The 19,766-nt window shown below is 53.9% G+C and overlaps 1 protein-coding gene across 3 annotated transcripts in view; it reads right to left on the bottom strand.

Annotated features, from left to right (window-relative positions):
• Positions 1-19,766, bottom strand: part of EPHB2 (EPH receptor B2) — a gene marked incomplete at both ends in the record, with an annotated part of 175,173 nt that overhangs the window by 7,223 nt on the left and 148,184 nt on the right. Inside the window, 4 exons of one of the 3 annotated variants that reach the window (XM_080691939.1) lie at positions 4,658-4,725; positions 5,402-5,510; positions 8,210-8,372; positions 15,000-15,124. In XM_080691939.1, coding sequence (XP_080548065.1) covers positions 4,658-4,725; positions 5,402-5,510; positions 8,210-8,372; positions 15,000-15,124 — 465 coding nt within the window. The remainder of the gene's footprint in view (positions 1-4,657; positions 4,726-5,401; positions 5,511-8,209; positions 8,373-14,999; positions 15,125-19,766) is intronic. The other 2 variants (XM_080691940.1, XM_080691941.1) reach the window with 2 other exon arrangements.

The following is a 19,766-nucleotide window of genomic DNA, read 5'->3' as shown; positions in this document are numbered from 1 at the left end:
CTGGTTGGCGAGCGGGGCATCACCCCTGCCCACTGTGTGACCTTGGACATGGTAGTTGACCACTCTCTGCCTCTATTTCAGACAGTTCAGGAATGTAGGAGCTGGAGCCTGTAACCCGGGTTGGCACATTGGCCCACTGCCTGCTTTATAAATAAAGTTTTATTGGAACACAGCTATGCTCAATCCTTTGCCTGTGGCTGCTCTTATCCCACCACAGCAGAATTGGGGCCCACAAAGCCTCACCATCTGGTTCCTCAAAGAAAAGTTGGCCTGCTCTTTGTTCTATTTGCTTATCTGGGGTTGTTTGTGTAGGTGTTTATCTAAACCTTCAAGTCAGGGGTTGTGAATTTAGGTCTGAGAACCACTTGGTAGCTCCAGGATGGTCTTTGGGAAATCTGAAACCCTCCTGGGTTGAGATGTATTTATTATTACTGCCTTTTTGGATTAGAAAAATAATTCGTTCTTCTTATAAAGTCCAATAATGATAGAAGTAAATATCATTGGAAAGAAAATTTTCTGGGTGTAGACCTCTCAATTTCTCTTAGAATTTTATAAACAGACATATTTATGCTTTTCTGGCCATAAGATCAGAGTCTTACAAGAGTATGAGACCCCGAAAGAGGTTAAGAATCACCATCTGAGCCCGAGTGCCTGGGAAGAGGGGTGGGCACACCGGCTTGCTCATTGCTCCTTCCCCTGGCACATTTCATAGAGTTCTGCACACAATAGGCACCGCGTGTCTGCAGAGCCGAGAGAATCAGATGACAAGGATGGAGGAATAATAACCACAGCTGTCACTGCTGAGTCCTCTGTCTGCGCTCAACACTGGGCCGGGCTCTTTCTGTGCACAGTCTCAGCTCTTCCTCCCAGCTTTTTGGAGGAAAGGATAACGACCCCACTTCACACGTAAGGAAACTGCAGGTCAGAGAGGCTAAGTCATCTGGCCAAGGCCACACGGCTAGCACAGCCTGGATTTGAACTCAGGCCTGTCAGAATGAGCCCAGGGTCTGTACTCTCTATCTTGTGCCCTGCCTCTTGGATCTGGCGTAGTCCTCCTCCACCCGGAGCATTAGGCCATGACCTCCTCCTCCTCCTCCGAGTCTACCTCCTCAGGCTGGGATCAGCTACCCGGAGATGTTATTTTTGCTCAGGTGCAATGTGGGGCCCATGGGCACGGTGAACGGTGTTCAGCCTTCCTCCCAGCAGAACTCGGAGGCCCTTTCAGATGGGCCAGCTGGGGAGGGAGGACAAGAGTGGGTCAGTCCTGAGAGCTCAGGTGAAGCACAGTGGACCTTGAGGGCCCCCGGGCACTTCTGATGCCGCATCTCTTAGCCTCGGCCAGCACTGGTCAGAAGGGCGCTTCTTCGTCCTAGGACGAAGACATGTGCTTCTGCCCGGCTTTCCAAGCTCTCTCTGAGACCCCAATTATATCTCCCACCTGCTGGCTACTATGGTTTGGACATGGTGTGTTCCACAAAGGCTAAGGTGTTGGAGGCTTGGTCCTCAGTGTGGTGGTGTGGAGTGATGGTACCTTTAAGAGGTAGAGCTGGGTGCAGGGTCATGGCGGTGTTGCCCTTGGAAGGGATTGCTAGAGTTCTGTAGGGCCCTGGTCAGCTCCCCAGCAAGGGCGTCTGCGTGTCCGGGCCTGGATGAGGACCTCTGTAGCCAGGGTCAACACTGGGCTGCTGTCTGCAATCCGTAGCTGTCGGGGCCACTGACTGTCACCCTGAACCCAGATGGGAACTTCAGGAGGTGGGAGAGGACCCAGGTGTGCAGAGACCTGGGTTGGAATTCTAGCTCTGCCACTAATGATAGAAATGAACTGCTTTGTGAGTCTGAAACCAGGGCCAACCGCTGTGTTGGTCCAGCTGTGCGCGCGGGGCAGGTCCACCCCTGTGCCTCTCTGTTCTCATCTGCAAAACGGGTATAATAAGCAGTACAGACTTCATTAGGCATCTTATTAAAGGGCTCAGTAGAGGAGTCGGCAAATAGAAAGCAATTGTTATGCAGAAGAGTTGCCTGTTATTAAGTGCTAATATTATAATGCACTTTAACGTCACTACTTTATTTACTCCTCACAGTCCTGCGAAAGATACCTCACTCCTGACACATTCCATGTCAAGACGCCAAGGCTCAGAGGAATTTCCTCATTCCCCCAAGGTCACCCCATGGCCAATGGCAGAGCAGGAAGGAGAAAAAAAAGCTGGTCCCTCTAGCTGCACATCCAGGCACCACAGACCCTGGTCCCCTCTCGGCGCCCGCTTGAAGGATAAAAAGCGTGAGCCGGCCGCACGCATCCTTGGCATCAGCTTCCGCCTCTGTCCTGGCCACACGGGGCTGCCGGGTGGATCTGGGATCACAGGGCGGGCAGCGCTTTGAAAAGAACAAAGTCCTGCTCAGATCTGATTTAGCAGCGCAGGACACAGGGAAAAGGAACTTAAGCTTTAAAATGTATTGATCTACGTACAAATCCTGGGGTCTATTTTTAAAACACATCACACCTGTTTCCTTGTTATTGATTCATGCTCCAAATAACCACGCTCCCAATGGCTCCAGGTGGCGGGGCGTGGGAGCCGGGCTTATTCTGGCCTGGGAAAATGTAGACAGCACAGGCCGCTCAGAGCGTGAGCCCTGGCGCCAGATGGCTGGGGCGCACGCCCCAGGTCCTTCCCCAGACAGCCGTGTGACCGTGCGCCTCGGCTTCCTCTAAGTGGGGTGTTACAAGGATTAAATGCGTAAATACACATTAAGCATAGAGAACGCACTCAGCAAGTCTGGCCACCTCTACCATCGGGATTTTATTACTGGGGATGGGAAGGAGGGATGGAGCTGATGACATATTTTTAATGCACAGGTGAGCTTTATTTCTGCGCAGCTAAACGTGTCTATCTTTTCCTTGGGATTCTTCCATTGCTTTTCTAAGCTTGAGAGTCCTTTCTCATCTCCCTATTTGTGAGTAGTTCCTTCTGAGATCTTTAACAATTTTTAGTGGTTTAATCATTTTTATCCAAAACTACTTTTTTTTGGTGGTACTGGGGATGAAACCCAGGGGTATTCTACCTCCGAGCTACACCCCCAGCCCTATTTTTTAGTCTTTATTTTGAAACAGGGTCTCACTGAGTTGCAAAGGACTCACTAAATAGCTGAGGCTGACCATGAACTGCGATCCTCCTGTCTCAGCCTCCCAAATGCTGAGATTATGGGAGTGTGCCACCACGTCCGGCTCTAAAACTATTTATTTTAATTTTTTTGTGGTATAGGGGATTGAACCCAGGGACATCTGACCTCCAGAGCTATACTCCCAGCCCTTTTGATTTTATTATTTGGAAACAGGATCTCACTCAGTTCCTGACGGCTCCTCTCAGCTGCTGAGGCTGGCTGAGAATCTGCGATCCTCCTGTCTCAGCCTCCCAAGTACTGAGATTACAAGCATGCACCACCATGCCCAGAATCTCAAACTATTTCTAAGCCCTAGAATGTTCGCTCCGGATCGTTTTAGCTGGAGGACTCCTTGGCTCTGCTTTCACGCCCACCCCATAGCCAGTCCTCCGAGCAGCTCACTCCCAGCCCTTCTTAATCTTCGTCCACAGGAGACCCTTTCAGCGAGGCTACCCCAAATCCTCTACTTGGAAAGGCAGCCCTGCTCTACTCGGCCTTTGCCCGTTGTGCTTGTACCTGTTCAAATCCCATGTGCATTATTTATCACATTTTTAATTCCCTGTCCCTCCCACTAGAATATCAGTTCTACAAAGGCTAGGCTATTTGTTTCCCTGGTATCCCAGCGCCTGCTCAGTGCTTGGGCTTCTTAGCAGACCCACTGCAGACATGGAGCAACGGAAGGGTTAGGACGAGGCTCCTTAGCTGGAGGCGGCCATCTGAGGGACCCCAGGGTACCCCTCAGAGTATTGTTTGAGAACCTATCCAGAATTCTTTTTTTGCCAAATGAGCTGAAGTAAGGACTAGGCTTCCCGATCAAGCCCTGCACTCCCTCCTTCCTGAGCCCTGGCTCTGCCGAGGCCGAAGGGAGAAAGGCTCTGCCCTGGACTTTCCTTGCTAGCTCGCCTGGCCTGCTCTGGGGTGTGTGTGGCCCTTGCCGCTGCAGCCCTGGCCTGAGGTAGGGTGGGGCAGCGGGGGCCTGGGCACCGGGTGGGGCTTTCAGAAGGAGGGAGAGCAGGGGCTGGAGATGGGTGAGCCTGCCAGAGGGGGATGGGCTCTTCCTCTCTCCCCTGCCTGGCCAGAGCCTGATCTCCTCCTTCCTTCTTTCAATTCCTTTATTTATTCCAAAGATGTGTATCCAGGGCCTACTGTGTGCTGGGCACCCTGCTACGTGACACTGAGTATCAGTCCCCATATCAGGGCCCCCAGGTCCCCAGGAAAGAGACCCCGGAGTGCAGCCTGGGGGTGCTGCACGAGGTCCGGCCGGGTCGGGTGGGTCGGGGAAGCTTCTGCAAGTGTTCGTATGTGTTGAGGCCCGAGTTCAGAATAAGAGCTAAGAGATAAGAAAGAGAGGAAAAGAGAGAACAAAGAGGGTGCTCCAGACAGAGAGACGGACGGGTGCAAAGGCCAAGGGGTGTGAGCGAGCTCAGTGCGCCCAGGGGACGTTCAGTCTGGCCGTAGGAGGGGAAGGAGGCTGCGGCCCGCTGGGGTGTGTACGTACTGTGGCCGCTGGTGTAGTGCTGCAGCTTGTCCGTGTACTCCGAGTCGGCACGTTCAAACCCCCGTCTTCTGGAACAAGAGCAAAGGGCTGGAGCCACCTGGAGGCACCCAGGGAGCTAGGAGCCATAGAAGGTGATAGGGAGAGGGTGGACAGGCCCTTGGCACACCCCGACACAGGCTCCTGTCTGCCCCTCGCCCAGCGTCTTCACGCTCTGGCCCCACCCCTTTCAAAGAGCAAAGACATTCTCCGCTGTGGCTTTTGGACCCAGTAACCCCAGGTCCTCTGTCTATCTGGTCCAGTCTGTTTAAAGGTGGAGGGCTCTGTGGAGGAAGTCTCTCTTTGCCATGTGCCTGCAGGGGTCAGGGGGCCCGTCGCACCACTGGCCTTTCTCCTGGGCCGGTCATTTGGGGTGAAAGCCCCTCCTATCTCATTTAGTCCTCCTGGTCTTGCCCTTCGGGGCGATCTGCGCTCCCCCACCATCCCGCGGCATGGTCGCCTGCCACCTGAGATATTCCTCGTGCCGCAGTGTTAGTGTCTCGGGGCGCCGGCCCTGAGCTGGCCAAGGGGAGTGCCTGGCCCTGGGGGGCGGTGCAGGTGGTGTGTGGGGCATCTGGCCCAGCGCTCCCTCCCTGCCCGGGGCTGCGCGGAGTCTCCTCTGTGCATGAACTCGCTCGGGAATGGCTGGGTGCATTCGAGAGCCCTTCAGGACAGCCGGCCAGGACCGGGCCTGGGGACGCCACCCACCTGTTACACACGATGGCGATGACAACCACCGCGACGAGGAACACCAGCCCGGCGGCCGAGGAGCCAATGATGAGAGGCAGCTGCTCCTGGATGCTGGTCTGGTACTCGGCTGGGAAGGAAGCGCAGCGGCGGCTCAGCCCGCGCCGGGGTCCCAACGCCATCCCCGCCACCCCGGAGGCCCCGGGCCGCGTTCCTGCTCGGGCCACGTGTCCGTGTGGAGAACGACCACCGCTGGCCCCTGAGCAAGTCCACGGCTCACTCTAACCCTCAATTTCTCATCGATAAAGTAAACATAATAATACCTACACCTAGCCGGGTGTGGTGGTGCATGCTTGTAATCCCCGCGCTTGGGAGGCGGAGACAGGAGGATCGCGTAGGTTTGAAGCCAGCCGCGCTGGCTTAAGAGACCCTGTTTCCAAATAAAAATATAAAAAATAGGTATGGGAGTGTAGCCCAGAGGCAGAAGGGCTTCCAGGAACCCCAGTACCACCAAAAAAAAAAAAAAAAAAGAATAAAAACCAGGGAGGTAGAATGCCTCTGGGTTCCATCCCCAGTACCACAAAAAATAAGTAAGTAAAAATAATATCTACATCTTTGTTGACAAGAAGTTGACAGTAACTCTGGCTGATGCATACTAAGAGGCAGTGCACAGTGCGTGACAATTCACTCCATGGGTGTGAATCCTGATAGTACCACTCCTGGGTGACCTCTGGCACGGCCTCCTCCCCCTCCCCACTCCCCGTACTAGAGATTAAACCCAGGGGCAGTCTACCTATGAGCTACACCTTCAGACTTTTTTTTTTTTTAATTTTATTTTGAAACAAGGTCTCTCTAGGTTGTTGAGAGTCTCACTAAGTTGCTGAGACAGGCCTCGAACCCTTGATCCCTTTGTCTCAGCGTCCCAAGTACGGGTGCTATGGGCATGTGCTGCATGTGCCCACTAGCCTCTTACTTCTCTGTGCCTCAGAGTCCTTGCCCAGAAATGGGGACAGTAACTGTCCCTGTTTCCTAGGGTTGCTGTGGGAAGCCCTTAGAACAGTACCCGGTCCAGAGCACACGCTTGGTGAGTAGTAGCTGCCATCAGGCGCTGTGCCGACCAGGACAGTCAGGTCCATGGTGCATTTCCTACCACAGCCCCATTTTGCAGATGAAGAGACTGAACTTATGGAGATCATGAATCTCCTGAGGTCCCACAGGCAGGAAATGGCAGGAGCCAGCGTGTGAACTCAGGTCTGCCTGACCGAGGCTGGGGGCTTAGACAGCGTGTAAGACGCACTCAGCGTTTCGGGTACACTCAGTATGCCCTCAATACCATCCCGCCATCGTCACTTTTCATTTGATCATTACGACCCCTCCTCTACCTCCCTGACTGGAACAGGAGCTTGTCAAGGTCAGGATGAGGCCAGCTCTGGGCCCTTCGTGCCTGGACACGTCTGGGCATGTGTTGGGGCCCCACCATGCATTTGTTGACAAACTTGTAACAGTGTCCAAGTCACTAAACATGGAAAGGGTCTTGGGTTAAAAGAGCTCATCATGAGGAAGGAAGCGGGAGATTATACAAGGGAGGTGAGCTCTGGAGGAGAAGGTGGAGACATGAGGGAGGAGTCTTCTGTTGAGACCAGAAGTTAGGGTCCAGGAGCCTCTGAAATACTCAGCTACACAAAGGCCAAAGATCCACCCCCACGGATGAGTGGGCACTAAGAGGGGGTGCTGGAGTCTGGTAGGGGCGCCTGGAGCTTGGCTGGCTGGTGAAAGGGCCACTGGTGCACCAATAATAACCGTGACTTAACTGGTATTTGATGAGTGCTACCTATACCTATGTGTGAGGCCCAAAACCAACCCTGTACCTGACAACCCTGCATCCTGATGCTAAGGTTTTTTTTTTTTTTTTTTTTTTTTTTTTTTTGTATTGGGGATTGAACCCAGGGGCATTCTACTTCTAAAGTACACCTCCAGCCCGGTTTTATTTTTTGTTTTGCAATAGTATGCTAAGTTGCTGAGGCTGTCCTCTAACTTGTGATCCTTTTGTCTCAGTCTCCCAAGTACTGGGATTTTAGGCGTGCACTGCCATGCTTGGCTTTCCTTACACTAGTTTGATGATGATTATGACACATTTTATGCCCTCATTTATGAATAAAAAATTGGGGTCATAGAGGTAAGGTGACCCATTCAGGACCATACAGTTAGGGCTGAATCAGTACTAGAACTCCATCTGTACGGCGCCCAAGGTCATAATCTTTAAACTCTGCTGCTCCTCAAAGATTATCAATGTTGGGACAGAGCTCAGAGACCACACAGTCCCAGGAAGCACACAGCACACAGGCCACAACCTCCCATTCCCCTGCCCAGGGCAGACATTACTAATCTACCACAGTACTTTCTGCTGAACTTAGATGTGGCTTCAGACTCTCAATCCAGTTGCTAGTCATTGTAATGTTTATGGATAAAATATCTTTACTCTCAGATCAAATATGATACATTCATTTTATAGATGGGAAAAATCTGGAGCAGAAACAGAACCAGCTTGCTCAGAGAGGCTTGGCAGGTGAGGACTGCGCTCTGGAGCATCCTGGGAAAGGAAGGAAGTAGCCTGGCTGATCTGATGGCAACAGAGGAGTCTGTGTCCTTTCTGGGCTACAGAAATAGGCGCTCTATAAATGGCTGTACGGTTTGTTAGACTGCACAAAGGTTGCAACCGGGAGGGAGGAAGGTTTCCAGTTTGCATAAGGCTTTATAGGAACGATGGGCCCTTGATTTGTTCTGTCTGTGGGATGGGTGCCCTCCTCTTGCCCCTGGGGTTCTGCTCACCTTCTGTCATGGTCTGGAAGTACATCTTGCCACTGTAGCGCCCGTAGCCTGCCACGGTGCGTGCCCGCACCTGGAAGACATAGATGGCGCCGGCTTTGAGGCCCTGCACGGTGACCGTGTTGGTGGGGCTTTTTATGGCTGTGGCGTTGTACTCACTGAGCTCCTGCCGAGGAACAGAGAAGACAGTTAGTGTGGTTGTTGCCCATGTGGGGCCCAGAGCCCACTGCTGTTTGGCTGTTGCATAAACATCCCTGGCTCCCAGTTCTTAACTCCTTCCCACAGCAGAAGCATACGGCCATGCCCCTTGCCACGTGACTCTGCAGTGCGTCCCAGGAAAGCAAGCAGAGTGTATTTCTGCTCCTTCTCCTGGATGTTGGATTCTGCCATGTGAGCTGCTTTGGCAATTGGAATATTCTAGAGGTCAGGATGCAAGGGTTACAGGTGCCTGGCTTCTTATACTTCCGCCATCTGCCACGAAAGGCACGTGTTCCAGGTTCCAGAATGAGAAATGTGTGGATACTGTGACCCAACTCTTAGGCTGAAATACAGCCATGCCAGTTGGTCCCTAGACACAAATCTATGAGCAAGAAGAAGAGCAGCCTCTGGGGTTGGGGGATTGTTTGTTTTGCAGCATCATCTCAACAGAAGCTGACAAATACACACTTGTTGAGAAGTCACTGAGTGCAGATCCTAAGGACTAGACTGCAAGCTTTTGGTGGCAGCAGGGAGAGGGCCCTTTTTATTACTTCTGCACCTGCCTTCCTGCCCTGTGCCTGGATGGGGTAAGTGGAAGGACCCCTTTCAGCCTCAGCACATGTAGGTGAGGTGAGAACTAAGGCCCAGAGAGGGAAAACGGTGCTCAGATCACACATGACAGTTGGTGGCACCTTTGGGATTCAGAACCAGCTCTGCCTGGAGCCACCTCTAATGTTTCTGCCTCTGGGTACCCAGGACTTCATGTTCCCTCCTTTGGGAGGTGTACAGCACTAATTCTGGCCCCTGAGCACTGCCCAGGTAACCTGTGGAGTCTGAGGCGGGACAAAGATCCAGCTGTGCAGAGGTGGTTGGGTTGGTGGGTATTTAGGTATCTTCTGGGACCTGGAAAACCTTCCCCACGTTCTCTCTTTGCACTGGGCCTGGGCCGGGCACTGGGGTCCCACAGGGGCTAAGGCACAGCTCTGGCTCAGAGTTCAGTGCAGGAAAGCAAACAGTGTGGGGGCCTCAATCTTTTGATGATATGGATCTCTTCGAAAAACTGATGGAAATCACTGAATGATTCTCCAGAAAAATGCACGCCTAATTGTACATGCCGATCACGTACACGTCATATATGCCAATCGCGTATGCAACATGGAGCGCAGAGTCCTTGAAAACCATCCCCAAACAATGAAAATTAGCATGAGCAACAGAACCACAGGCATTGTGCTGTGGAAATTAAGATCACACACTGGGCCAGGCTTCCTGGGTCCAAGGCTGGCTCTGTTACTTATTATCTCTGTGACCTGGGACAAGTTTCTTAATGTCTCTGTGTCTGGTCTTTATCTCTAAGATGAAAATACTCACAAGAGCTACCTCAAAGCATTTCTGAGAGTGTACAGTGCACTACTGGATATAAAGTGCTCGCAAATGGAGTGAACTGAGGGGATGAGATGGGCCAGAGCGGGGGCTGTCATGAGAAGTTAGGAAAAGCCCTCTGGAGGGTGGTACTGGAATGGATTTTTTTTGGGGGGAGTACTGAGGATTGAACCCAGGGACATTCTATCTCTGAGCTACATGTCCAGCCCTTTTTACTTTCTGTTTTAAGCCGGCCTGGTGGCGCACGCTTGTAATACCAGTACTTAGGAGGCTGAGACAGGAGGATTGCACAGGTTCGAAACCAGCCTCAGCTACTTAGTGAGGCTCTCAGCAACTTGGTGAGACCCTGTTTCCAAATAAAATATAAAATATTTTTTTGTTTTGAAAACAAAATCTCACTAAGTGGCTGAGGGTCTCACTAAGTTGCCGGGGCTAGCCTTGAACCTGTGATCCTCCTGATTCAGTCTCCGAAGCACTGGGATTCCAGGCATGCATCACAACTACCGCAGGGAATGGAATCTTACAGAAAAAGGTCAACCCTGGAAGAGGGCACCCCTGCAAGGGGAAAGGCAAGATGGTGAGGAGGAAGAGCTTGGGATGTGGAGGCTAGAGAAGGGTCTAGTATATCTGGCAGTTTTCTGCCCATAACTTAAGACTCAGCACCTCTGTTGGGAAGACTTTACAGATGGCTCAGCCAGGGGTCCCATGCCTACTGCCCACTCTTCTATTAATCCTGTTACTTGTGTCCAAATCCTGTAAGGGTATGGGGATTTGGAAGGCAGGGAGGCCTCATTTATCTCCAGACCCCCAGGCTCAGTACACAGTAGGTACTAACTAGAGACAGGATGAATGAACATCCATCCAGCACTTCAAAATCTCCAAGACCTAGGATGCAGTACCAGGATTGACCACGAGGTGCCGCTATCCAACATGAGATGGGTTCCCGCAGGAACAGTGGGTTCGATTCTGTGGGCGGGATGGGTGCCACTTACTGATGTTGGAGGTTTAAGTTCCTGATTATATAAGGGAGATGAGAGGTAACTTCTGGTGCCACAGGTGCCTCAGGAGAGTGAGGAACCAACCTGAGCAGATCCCTTCTCTAAAGCTGGGCAAAGGACGGAGCCCGTAATTGGAAGCTATTTCAAATATCAGTTCTTCCATTTAATTGCATGTGACCTTGGGAAAGACCCTTCACCTGCCTGAGCCTCTGTTTTCCACTCCAGAAAGTGGAGCAATAAACGCCGGCCCCTTGGGGCTGTTGTGAAGATAACATTTGGTGAGGTAGTGCCTGACAAACTGGAGATGCTTAAGAGGCCGGCTGCCTCCTGCCTTGATTAAACACTGGGAGGCCATGGGAAGAAATTCAGTATGAAACCCACTCGTCCTTAGTTTGGGCCCTTCCCAGGAGGCATAGGGCCAGCGAGGCAGTGGGTACACATCCCAAGCCCCTGAGCCCTGGCCTCCTCATCCCTAAAGTGAGATGACAGCCGGGCATGGTGGCGCAGACCTGTGATCCTAGTGGCTGGGAGGCTGAGACAGGAGAATTGCAGGTGGGATTAAGGCTAGTCTCTGCAAGTTAGGCCCTCTGCAACTTAGACTTCGTTTCAAAATAAAAATAAGATAATAAAAATAATAAAATAGTAAGTCCCTCAGCATACCCGAGGACATGGCAAATGTAGGCTTTCACCATCACCAGCACCATTACCTAATAAGCTCTCACGGATGGGCACTAAATGAATGAATTAATGAATGTAAAGTGAATGAACGCTTGAATAGGCCTCTCCAGGTCTCTCTCCAGCTGCACTGGGGAACAGAATACAGCCTGGACCTTCACAGTTTACCCCACGCTGCAATCTCTGTCCCCCCTGCCTGGAATGTTCTTCCCCTCCGTGGCTTTCATGTAGACATTTTGGTTGAATCAACACTGACATTGGTCTACCAGGGCCCATCCACCATGGCTGCCTTGAGAACGACTCTCCTGCAGGTCGGAGCTACCAGAGGAGGCCACCTCGCCTGGGACATGGGTCTGCGCGAGCCTGGCACCATTCATCGGTGATATCCAGAGACCCAGCACAATGGCTGTTGGCTCCAGGCTCTGGGCAGTCCCACGGAGCTGAGGAAGAGCAGGAGGGGAGAGCCCGCTACCCAAGGAAGGAAGGGAGGGGAGGGAAGGGGGCAGCCCGTCCTAGGAGGAGCTGGAACATTCAAGGATCTGAGTCTATCTTAGGCACCAGGAGGATCCCGAGTGTCAGGTGGAAGCTGCCTTCTCTGTTCCCTGAATATAGCTGCATGTCTCTGCCCTAGGACCTTTAAAACATGCTCTGCCTGCTGCCTGAAGTGACTGCTCTCATCTCCTGCCTGTCTGTGAGCTCCCATCATCTTTCAAGGCTCATATCATGAAATGCAAGCTTCCCCTCCCCCCTCCCCCACTGTGAGCCCCTCCTGGGTGCCCCTGGGAACTTTGCTGACCCTTCTGTGGCTAGCACCACACCTGTCTCATGGCCATTAGTGTCTGAGCTTGTCTTTTCCCCTGGTCTGTAAAACCCCTGAGGCCTCTGAGGGACTGAGGCCTGAGGCTCCTGAAATGTGGGCTGGGGAGCCTGTGGTCCTGCCACCCGGGCCAGGGCCCAGGGAGGCTCGGGCAGCAGCAGAAAGTAGGGCAGAGTCGCCGCTGGTGCACACGGCCATCAGTCCCCCGGGCCTGCCCAGCGCAGCGGGAAGTGGGTTGCAGGCAGGGCCCGCGCTGGGATTCCTCATTTCCGCTCCTGTCTTTAGGGACAAACACTTTGGGTTTCATTTAATCACAAAGCTTCTTAATTAGTTTTTTTTTCCTTTTTGATTCTGAGTTGCTAAGCTGTCCCTGCTGGAGGGAGCAGGACGCCGGCTCCTCGGGGCCGAGGCTTCCTGGGTCTGGGAGCAGCTGTCCAGCTGCTCGGATGGACGCTGCAGCTCTGAGATGCTGCAGGGACCTGTGAGGGGTAGGGCTGCTTGCCCACATCGCCCCCAGCTCAGGCCCTTGGTGGCCAGTCCCAAACAAACACCTGCTGAGCACCTACTGTGTGCCAGGCCCTGGGGACACAGCAGAGATGACGCGCGGGCTCCGTGCTGTGCTGGAGGAGAATACTATCCGGCCCATTCCATGGTAATGCTTACACCTCTACAATGGGAAGAACTGCCCACAGAAGAGGGGAGGTGCAGAGGCCTCTCCAAGGGGATAGGGTTGAAGCTGAGGACGGGCAGGAGGGGTGGGAGCTGGCCCAGCGCTGGGAGGAGTCTGCCTGCGCATCCACCAGGCCGGGCTCCCGCTCGGCTCCCTCCTTGTGCCTAGGCTCTGCCGCTCCCTTCTCTCTTCGCCCACACAATTCCCTGGCTCACTGCGCTGCGCTGGGGAGGCAGGGTGCCCACTGCCAGCCTCCTGTCCACTCCTGGCTCCCCGTGGGCTGCCTTCAACCAAAGGGCTTCTTATCAGTCCTTTGCATGTTAGTCTGTGGTCTTTCCCAAGGGCCCTTGCAGTTTCTGTGATTGTTTGGTTGTTCTGGGAGTAAGGAAGAGAAGTTGTCAGTGAAAGGGAAGGGTCCAGGGCCGCTACTGAGCCTGCGCTCTTGGCCTGGCGTTGTGCAGCCCCCCCCCCAACTTTCCTGGCATTAGAGGTGTCTCCCTAGCCCACCCTACGGCCGCAGAGCAGGACAGAAAGGAAGGGAAGTGCTGCCCAGGGCCAGGGCCTCAGCCGGGCACAGATCCCGCCCATGACAGAGGCGCTCTCATCCACCCTGACCCCGGTGGAAAGGGAGAAGGACGCCTGCTCGAGCCACACCGCTGGCTGAGGATGGAGATGGGTTTGAACCCATGATTCTTGGTCCTAAGCCAATGCTGGCTTCCAAGTGTAGGTCTCCGAAGGGGAAGAGGGTCTGACCTAGAAATTGGAAGATCACCTCCTCCCACAGCCAGGACGCATGTGGGAACTCAGAGCGGGGTGGGTGGCGCACGGCTCCCGCCGCACAAGTCGTGACTGCTGCACTGAGGAGCAGCTCAGGGCTCGTCATTACTTTTTTTTGGGTGCTGGGGATTGAACCCAGGACAGGGTGTTTTACCTTTGAGCCACATCCCCAGCCCTTTTTATTTACTTCTTTTCTTTTCTTTCTTTTTTTTTTTTTTGTGGTACTGGGGATGGAACCCAGGGGCATTGCACCTCCAAGCTACACCCCCAGCCCTAGTTTTTAGTTTGTTTATTTGTTTATTTATTTATTTATTTATTTTTGTAGTACTGGGGGTAGAACCCAGGGGCTTTCTACCTCCAGGCTACACTCCCAGACCTCATTTTTATACTTTATTTGGAAACAGGGTCTCACTAAGTTGCTGAGAGCCTCACTAAGTAGCCGAGGCTGGCTTCGAACCTGTGCGATCCTCCTGTCTCAGCCTCCCAAGCTCTGGGATTACAAGTGTGTGCCACCACACGCGGCTCAGTCTTTTTATTTTATTTTATTTTTTGGTGGTAGTGGGGTTCCTGGAAACCCTTCTACCTCCGGGCTACACTCCCAGACCTGTTTTTATACTTTATTTGGAAACAGGGTCTCTTAAACCAGCGCAGCTGACTTCGAACCTGAGCGATCCTCCTGTCTCCGCCTCCTGTCTCCGCCTCCCAAGCGCGGGGATTACAAGCCTGCGCCACCATGCCTGTCCTCAGTCTTTTTATTTTTGAAACAGGTTCTCACTGAGTTGAGAAGGGCCTCGCTAAGTAGCTGAGGCTGTCCGCGAACCGCCATCCTCCCTTCTCAGCCTCCGGAATGCTGGGATTACCAGCATGAGCCACCACGCCCGACTCTTATTTTATTTTGAAACAAGGTCTTGCGAAGTTGCTGGGGTCTGGAACCTGTGCTCCTCGCGCCTCAGCCTCCCAAATACTGGGTTTACAGGCGTGCACCACCGCGCTTGGCTTCATTGCTATTAAGGCAACTTTTTGGAAACCAGTTAATTTTTCACAGCCTCAGGCCCCGCTGAGGTTCAGATGGAAGCGGCCTCGGAGGGGGAGGGTGTGTGGGCTGCAGCTACCTGACAGCTGCTGGATCTCTGACAACAGAAAGGTGGGGCTCGGAGAGGAGAGCGAGGGCACCTGCCCTGGGCCTGGGGCGGAGCAGGCAGCATCTCCTCCCACCTCTGCCTCTCCAGGCGGCTCAGCTGGCGGGAGGACGGCAGGCAGATGGACGGGGCGCCCTACCTTCTCATAGTACTGCAGCTCGTAGTCCAGGATCACACCATTGGGCTGATCAGGCTGGGACCACGACAGGGTGATGCTGTCCACCGTGCGGCTCACCTGGTGCATGATGGACACAGCCGATGGTGCTGGAAGAAAGGCCAGAGGTCAGGGGTCAGAGGTCATGGCAACATGACAGGGTGCGGCTTCTGAAGGAGAACTGTGGGACCAGAGAGGGGAAGGCATCTGGCTGGGGTCTAGAAGGGCTGAGGAGTCATGGGGTGAAGGGAACCACTCTCCAATTCCCTCCTGGCTCCTGAGCAGGTCTGTGACGAGCAGATGCCCCGTCTCAGCCAAGGCGCCCGAAGCCGAGGCTGGCCCTTCTCCTCTCGGCCCCCAACCTGCTTTGCAGGGGCTCATTTGGCACTGAGGATCAAAACCAAGGGCATTCTGCCCTGGAGCTACATATCCAGCCTTAGACTTTTGTTGTGTTTGTTTTCTTTTGAAACAGGGTCTCGCTAAGTTGTTGAGGCTGTCCTTGAATCTAGAATCTTCCTGTGTCAACCTCCCAAGTCCTGGGATCCCAGGTGTGCCCCACCACGCCTGGCTTTGCAAGGGCTCTGCCCAATGGATCAGGACTGGGCCAGGCCGCCGTCCTGCGCTGTGTCCCTGGAGCTGAAGGCCTGTACTGGGCCCGCGAGGATGGGTGGGGAGCAACGGAATTATGTGGCTATTGCGAGGTCCTGCTGGCCTAGCCCGTCATGCTTAGATCTCAGGCCAGACCTCGCCACCCTGGTCCAGCCTGGTGGCGGGAGCCTGAGGGAGGGCTGCGACAGACTTGCAGAGACTCCCGCTCCCTGCTCACTCCTGGGCGACCCCAGCAGGCCCTGCTCACGCCTGGGCATCCATGCCTGCCAAGGGGGCACCCTGGCCTGCGGGGGCGGGGACCTGTGGGTGCGAGGGTGAGCACCGCGCTGGGGCCCTGAGAGGCAGCAGTGTGGGCCGCCTTCAGCCCATGGAGTCACTGGGTGCTGGGGCTCCGGGGAGCCTTGGGGGCCTGCCTTCTTGGCCTAATGCGACTCGGTGGGTCTCAGTCACTGCTCAGGCTGGGTCTCCTGCTGGGCACGAGGCGGGTGAGAGCCCATGGGGACTTGACCCAGGAGACCCAGGCCTGCTCTCCCTGACGTTGTACCTCCCAATACTACATCAGAAAGGAGGCCTGTGCCTTTTTAAACCCTGCGCAGGTGTCAGGACAGTCAGAAGACTTTGTTAAAGCTCTCGCTGCCTGCCTCAGGCTGAGCTCGCGGGGCTGGGGCCTGAGAATCTGCGCTTTTAACATGCCTCCCGTGATGCTGGCGTGCTGGGCCGTGAGCCCCACGTTAAGGAGTAGTGGGTTCAGGGCCAGAGAAAGGGAGCAACTTATTGAAGGCCACACAGCTGGTCACAGTGCGGCCGAACTAGAGTCCAGAGCAGCTGAGTCCTGGTGGAGTGTATTTCAACCCGCCGTGCTGCTCTGCCCAGGCCAGCCTTCCCAGACACCCCGGACTCTCCCTGGGGCTCTTCAGCTCTGGCCTCCAGGCAGTTGTGTGAGCGGTCCCTGGAGAGAGGCACAGACCAGGCTGCTGAGCACGTGGGGCCCAGTAAGAGCTTGGCCCCGGCACTGGGCAGCCACGGAAGGTCTGCAGGAGGTGGTGGTCTGCTTCATTGCCTGAGCAAATGATTTCCGTCAGATAACTCGGCCTGCACGTGTATTATTACTATACCCATTTTACAGATGTGGAAATGGAGCCACAGAGGTGAGAAGTAACTTCCTCAAGGTCACATACAGTCAGCAACCAAGGTGCTGGGATTTGAACCGGAGGCCAGCTGCCCTCTCCCCGTCGTCACGGCCTGCAGAGGGCCTCTGAGGACGCCCTGGTGGGTACCATCCTCTGCTGACTCACCCAGTGCCCTGGGAGCCTGGCGCTGCTGGAGGCAGGCCTGCAGGCCGTGGGGTTTGTGCCGGGGCTGAGCCAGGGCTTGGGTTTCAGGCAGCCGGCCCGGCTCTGATCTCCTAAGCCCTGTGACCCGGGCGTGGCGAGTAGGCAGCATTTGGGGGAAGATGACCAGGGCAGGCGGGTGGGGGCCGGCCTCTCTCCTGGAATCCAGGATTAGGTTGGAACAGCTGGATGTTCTCTGGCCCCTCCCACCGCCCACCCGGGGGGGGGGGGGTCAGGTTTCCCCGTAAGCTGGCCATTGGGGAATTCTGGTATTTTCAATTACCAGCCAGGCACGCCGGCAGGGCTATGGGGTCAGCGGTGCCCTGTGACCCCTGTGAGGAGATGGAGCCCCCGGGAGGAGGCACAAAGGAGGCCTGAGGCCGAGTGGGATGGGGGCCACCGTCCTGCTTGGCTGGAGCAGGTGGTCAGGGGCACAGAGAGTGTGTCCCGTGTCCCTGCTGAGGCCTGGGAAGCGGCCCTCTCTCGGCGCTGGGCAAAGTGGTCTCTCTGTGCCTTCTCAATGGGAACTGAATGGGAACTAGGCCTGGGGCAGGGCTGCTGCCAGAGATGGAGGGGGGGCGGGTGTGAGTCCAAACTCAGGCTTTACCTTTTTTTTTTTTTTTTAGAATTGGGGATTGAACCTAGGGCATTTACCTCTGAGTTACACCCCCAGCCCTATATTCTTTTCTTTATTTTGAAACAGAGTCTCACTAAGTTGTAGAGGACCTTACTAAATAGCTGAGGCTGGCCATGAACTTGCGATCTTCCTGTCTCAGCCTCCCAAGTACTGGGATTACAAGTGTGCACCACCATGCCCGGCTCTCAGTCTTTACCTTTTACTAGTCAGAAGAGCCTGGAGCTAAGAGGCGGGGTGTGTGTGGGGCTCTTAGGGTTAGCACCCCACGCCCCAGCCTTGTAGGTCCAAAACCTCTGTGTGTGTGCGTGGGGGAGGGTTACTAGGGATTGAACCCAGAGGCATTCTATCTCTGAGCTACATCCAGCCTGATTTTATTTTTTATTTGGAAACAGGGTCTCACTAGGTTGCTGAGAATCTCACTACATTGCTGAGGCTGACCTTCTACCTGCGATCCTCTTGTCTGTAACTGGGATTGCAGTTGTGTGCCACCATGCCCAGGCTGGTTATCCATCCTTTCTAACACCTGACTGAGCCTGCTGAACTTGGGGGTAACCATGAAGTCCTGGACTCAAGCAATAATCCCCGCTGGTGGGCCACACCAGAGCTTGTATGACAGCCACTAACCACCCGCTTCCCCAGTGCGGAGCCTGCCTGCGGCCGAGCCCCACTGCCAGCACACGAGCCTCCTGCAACCAGCTGCCCACATCTGATAAACCTTCTCAGCCTGCTTAGCTTCCACAAGGACCTATGCAGGGGCTCACCCATGGTGGGAGCGAGATGCCCCATGGGCCAGCTGGGTTTTTTTTTTTTTTTTTGGTTCTGGGATGGAACCCAGGGGTATTCTACCTCCAAGCTACACTCCCAGCCCCCTACTTTTTATTCTTTATTTTGAAACAGGGTCTCACTGAGTTACAAAGGGCCTCACTAAGTAGCTCAGGCTAACCACGAACCGCAGTCCTCCTGTCTCAGCCTGCCGAATGCTGGGATTACAAGCGTGCACCACCATGTCTGGTAGACTAGCCAGGTTTTGAGTATTTGTCTCTGAAACCCACAACAGTGCAGGGTGATACAAGTGTAATTCTGCATGACCTGATGCTAAATCTCTCTACAGAACTGTTGCAAATAAAACTTCCAGAACTCGGGCCTTGGCCTCTTCAAGGGCTTTTAAGGCCCTCAGAGAGAGGTTGGGATAGAAACAAAGAAGACGTAGGGAAGTGGTGCTAGGGTGGCACTGGGTGTTCAGCAGGCAAGGAAGTCTGAGGAGGCCGCCCAACGGGCCCCAGGACTCCTGGTGCCTGCTAGGAGCCCGGGCATAGTGTGCACAATTAAAAGACTACATTTTCTCAAGCCAGGCATGGTGGCACATGCTTGTAATCCCAGCGCTTGGGAGGTGGAGACAGGAGGATCGTGCAGGTTCAAAGCCTGCAAAAAAAAAAAAAAAAAAAATTACATTTTCCCAAACTCTCTGGCAGCACGGTAGCCATGTGACAGTGTGCTTACCAACAGATGTAAGCCGGGATATTATGTGTGACCTCTGGGAAGTCTCCTTAAAAGGGAGGGAAAGTCGGGTGTGGTGACACAGGCCTGTGATCTCAGGACTTGGGAGGCTGAGACAGGAGGACTGTAAGTTTGAGGCCAGCTTTAGCAACTTAGTGAGATTAGACTCTGTTTCAAAATAAAAAAACAGGGCTGGGGGTATAGCTCAGAAGTAGATGCCCCTGCAGTGTGCTCTCCAAAATAAGACAACAGAAGCTGGGTGTGGTGGTGCACGCTTGTAATCCCAGCATTTGGGAGGCTGAGACAGGAGGATCATGTTTCGCGAACAGCCTTAGCTACTTAGTGAGGCGTTCTGCAACTTAGTAAGACCCTGTTTCAGAATAAAGAATAAAAATTGGGCAGGGGTTGTAGCTCAGAAGTCAAATGCCTCTGGGTTCCATCCCCACACCCACAAAACAAAACAAAACAAACAAAACAAACAAAAAACAAAGGGAAGGAAAGGGGAAGAAGGAAGCTTCCCTTTTGCTCTTCTTCCATCCTGCTGCCTGGGAAGTGGTCGTGATGGCTGGAGATATTGCAGCCATTTGGGTCCAACAGGTCAAAAAACTATATGTATAGGAGTCTGGACCCTTGATTATTCCATGAGTTCCCATAATGTCTTCCAGCTTCTTTATATAG

Source organism: Muscardinus avellanarius (genome assembly GCF_963383645.1).
Source record: "Muscardinus avellanarius genome assembly, chromosome: 3".
Classification (NCBI taxonomy): domain Eukaryota; kingdom Metazoa; phylum Chordata; class Mammalia; order Rodentia; family Gliridae; genus Muscardinus; species Muscardinus avellanarius.
This window is presented reverse-complemented; position numbering and strand designations above follow the sequence as displayed.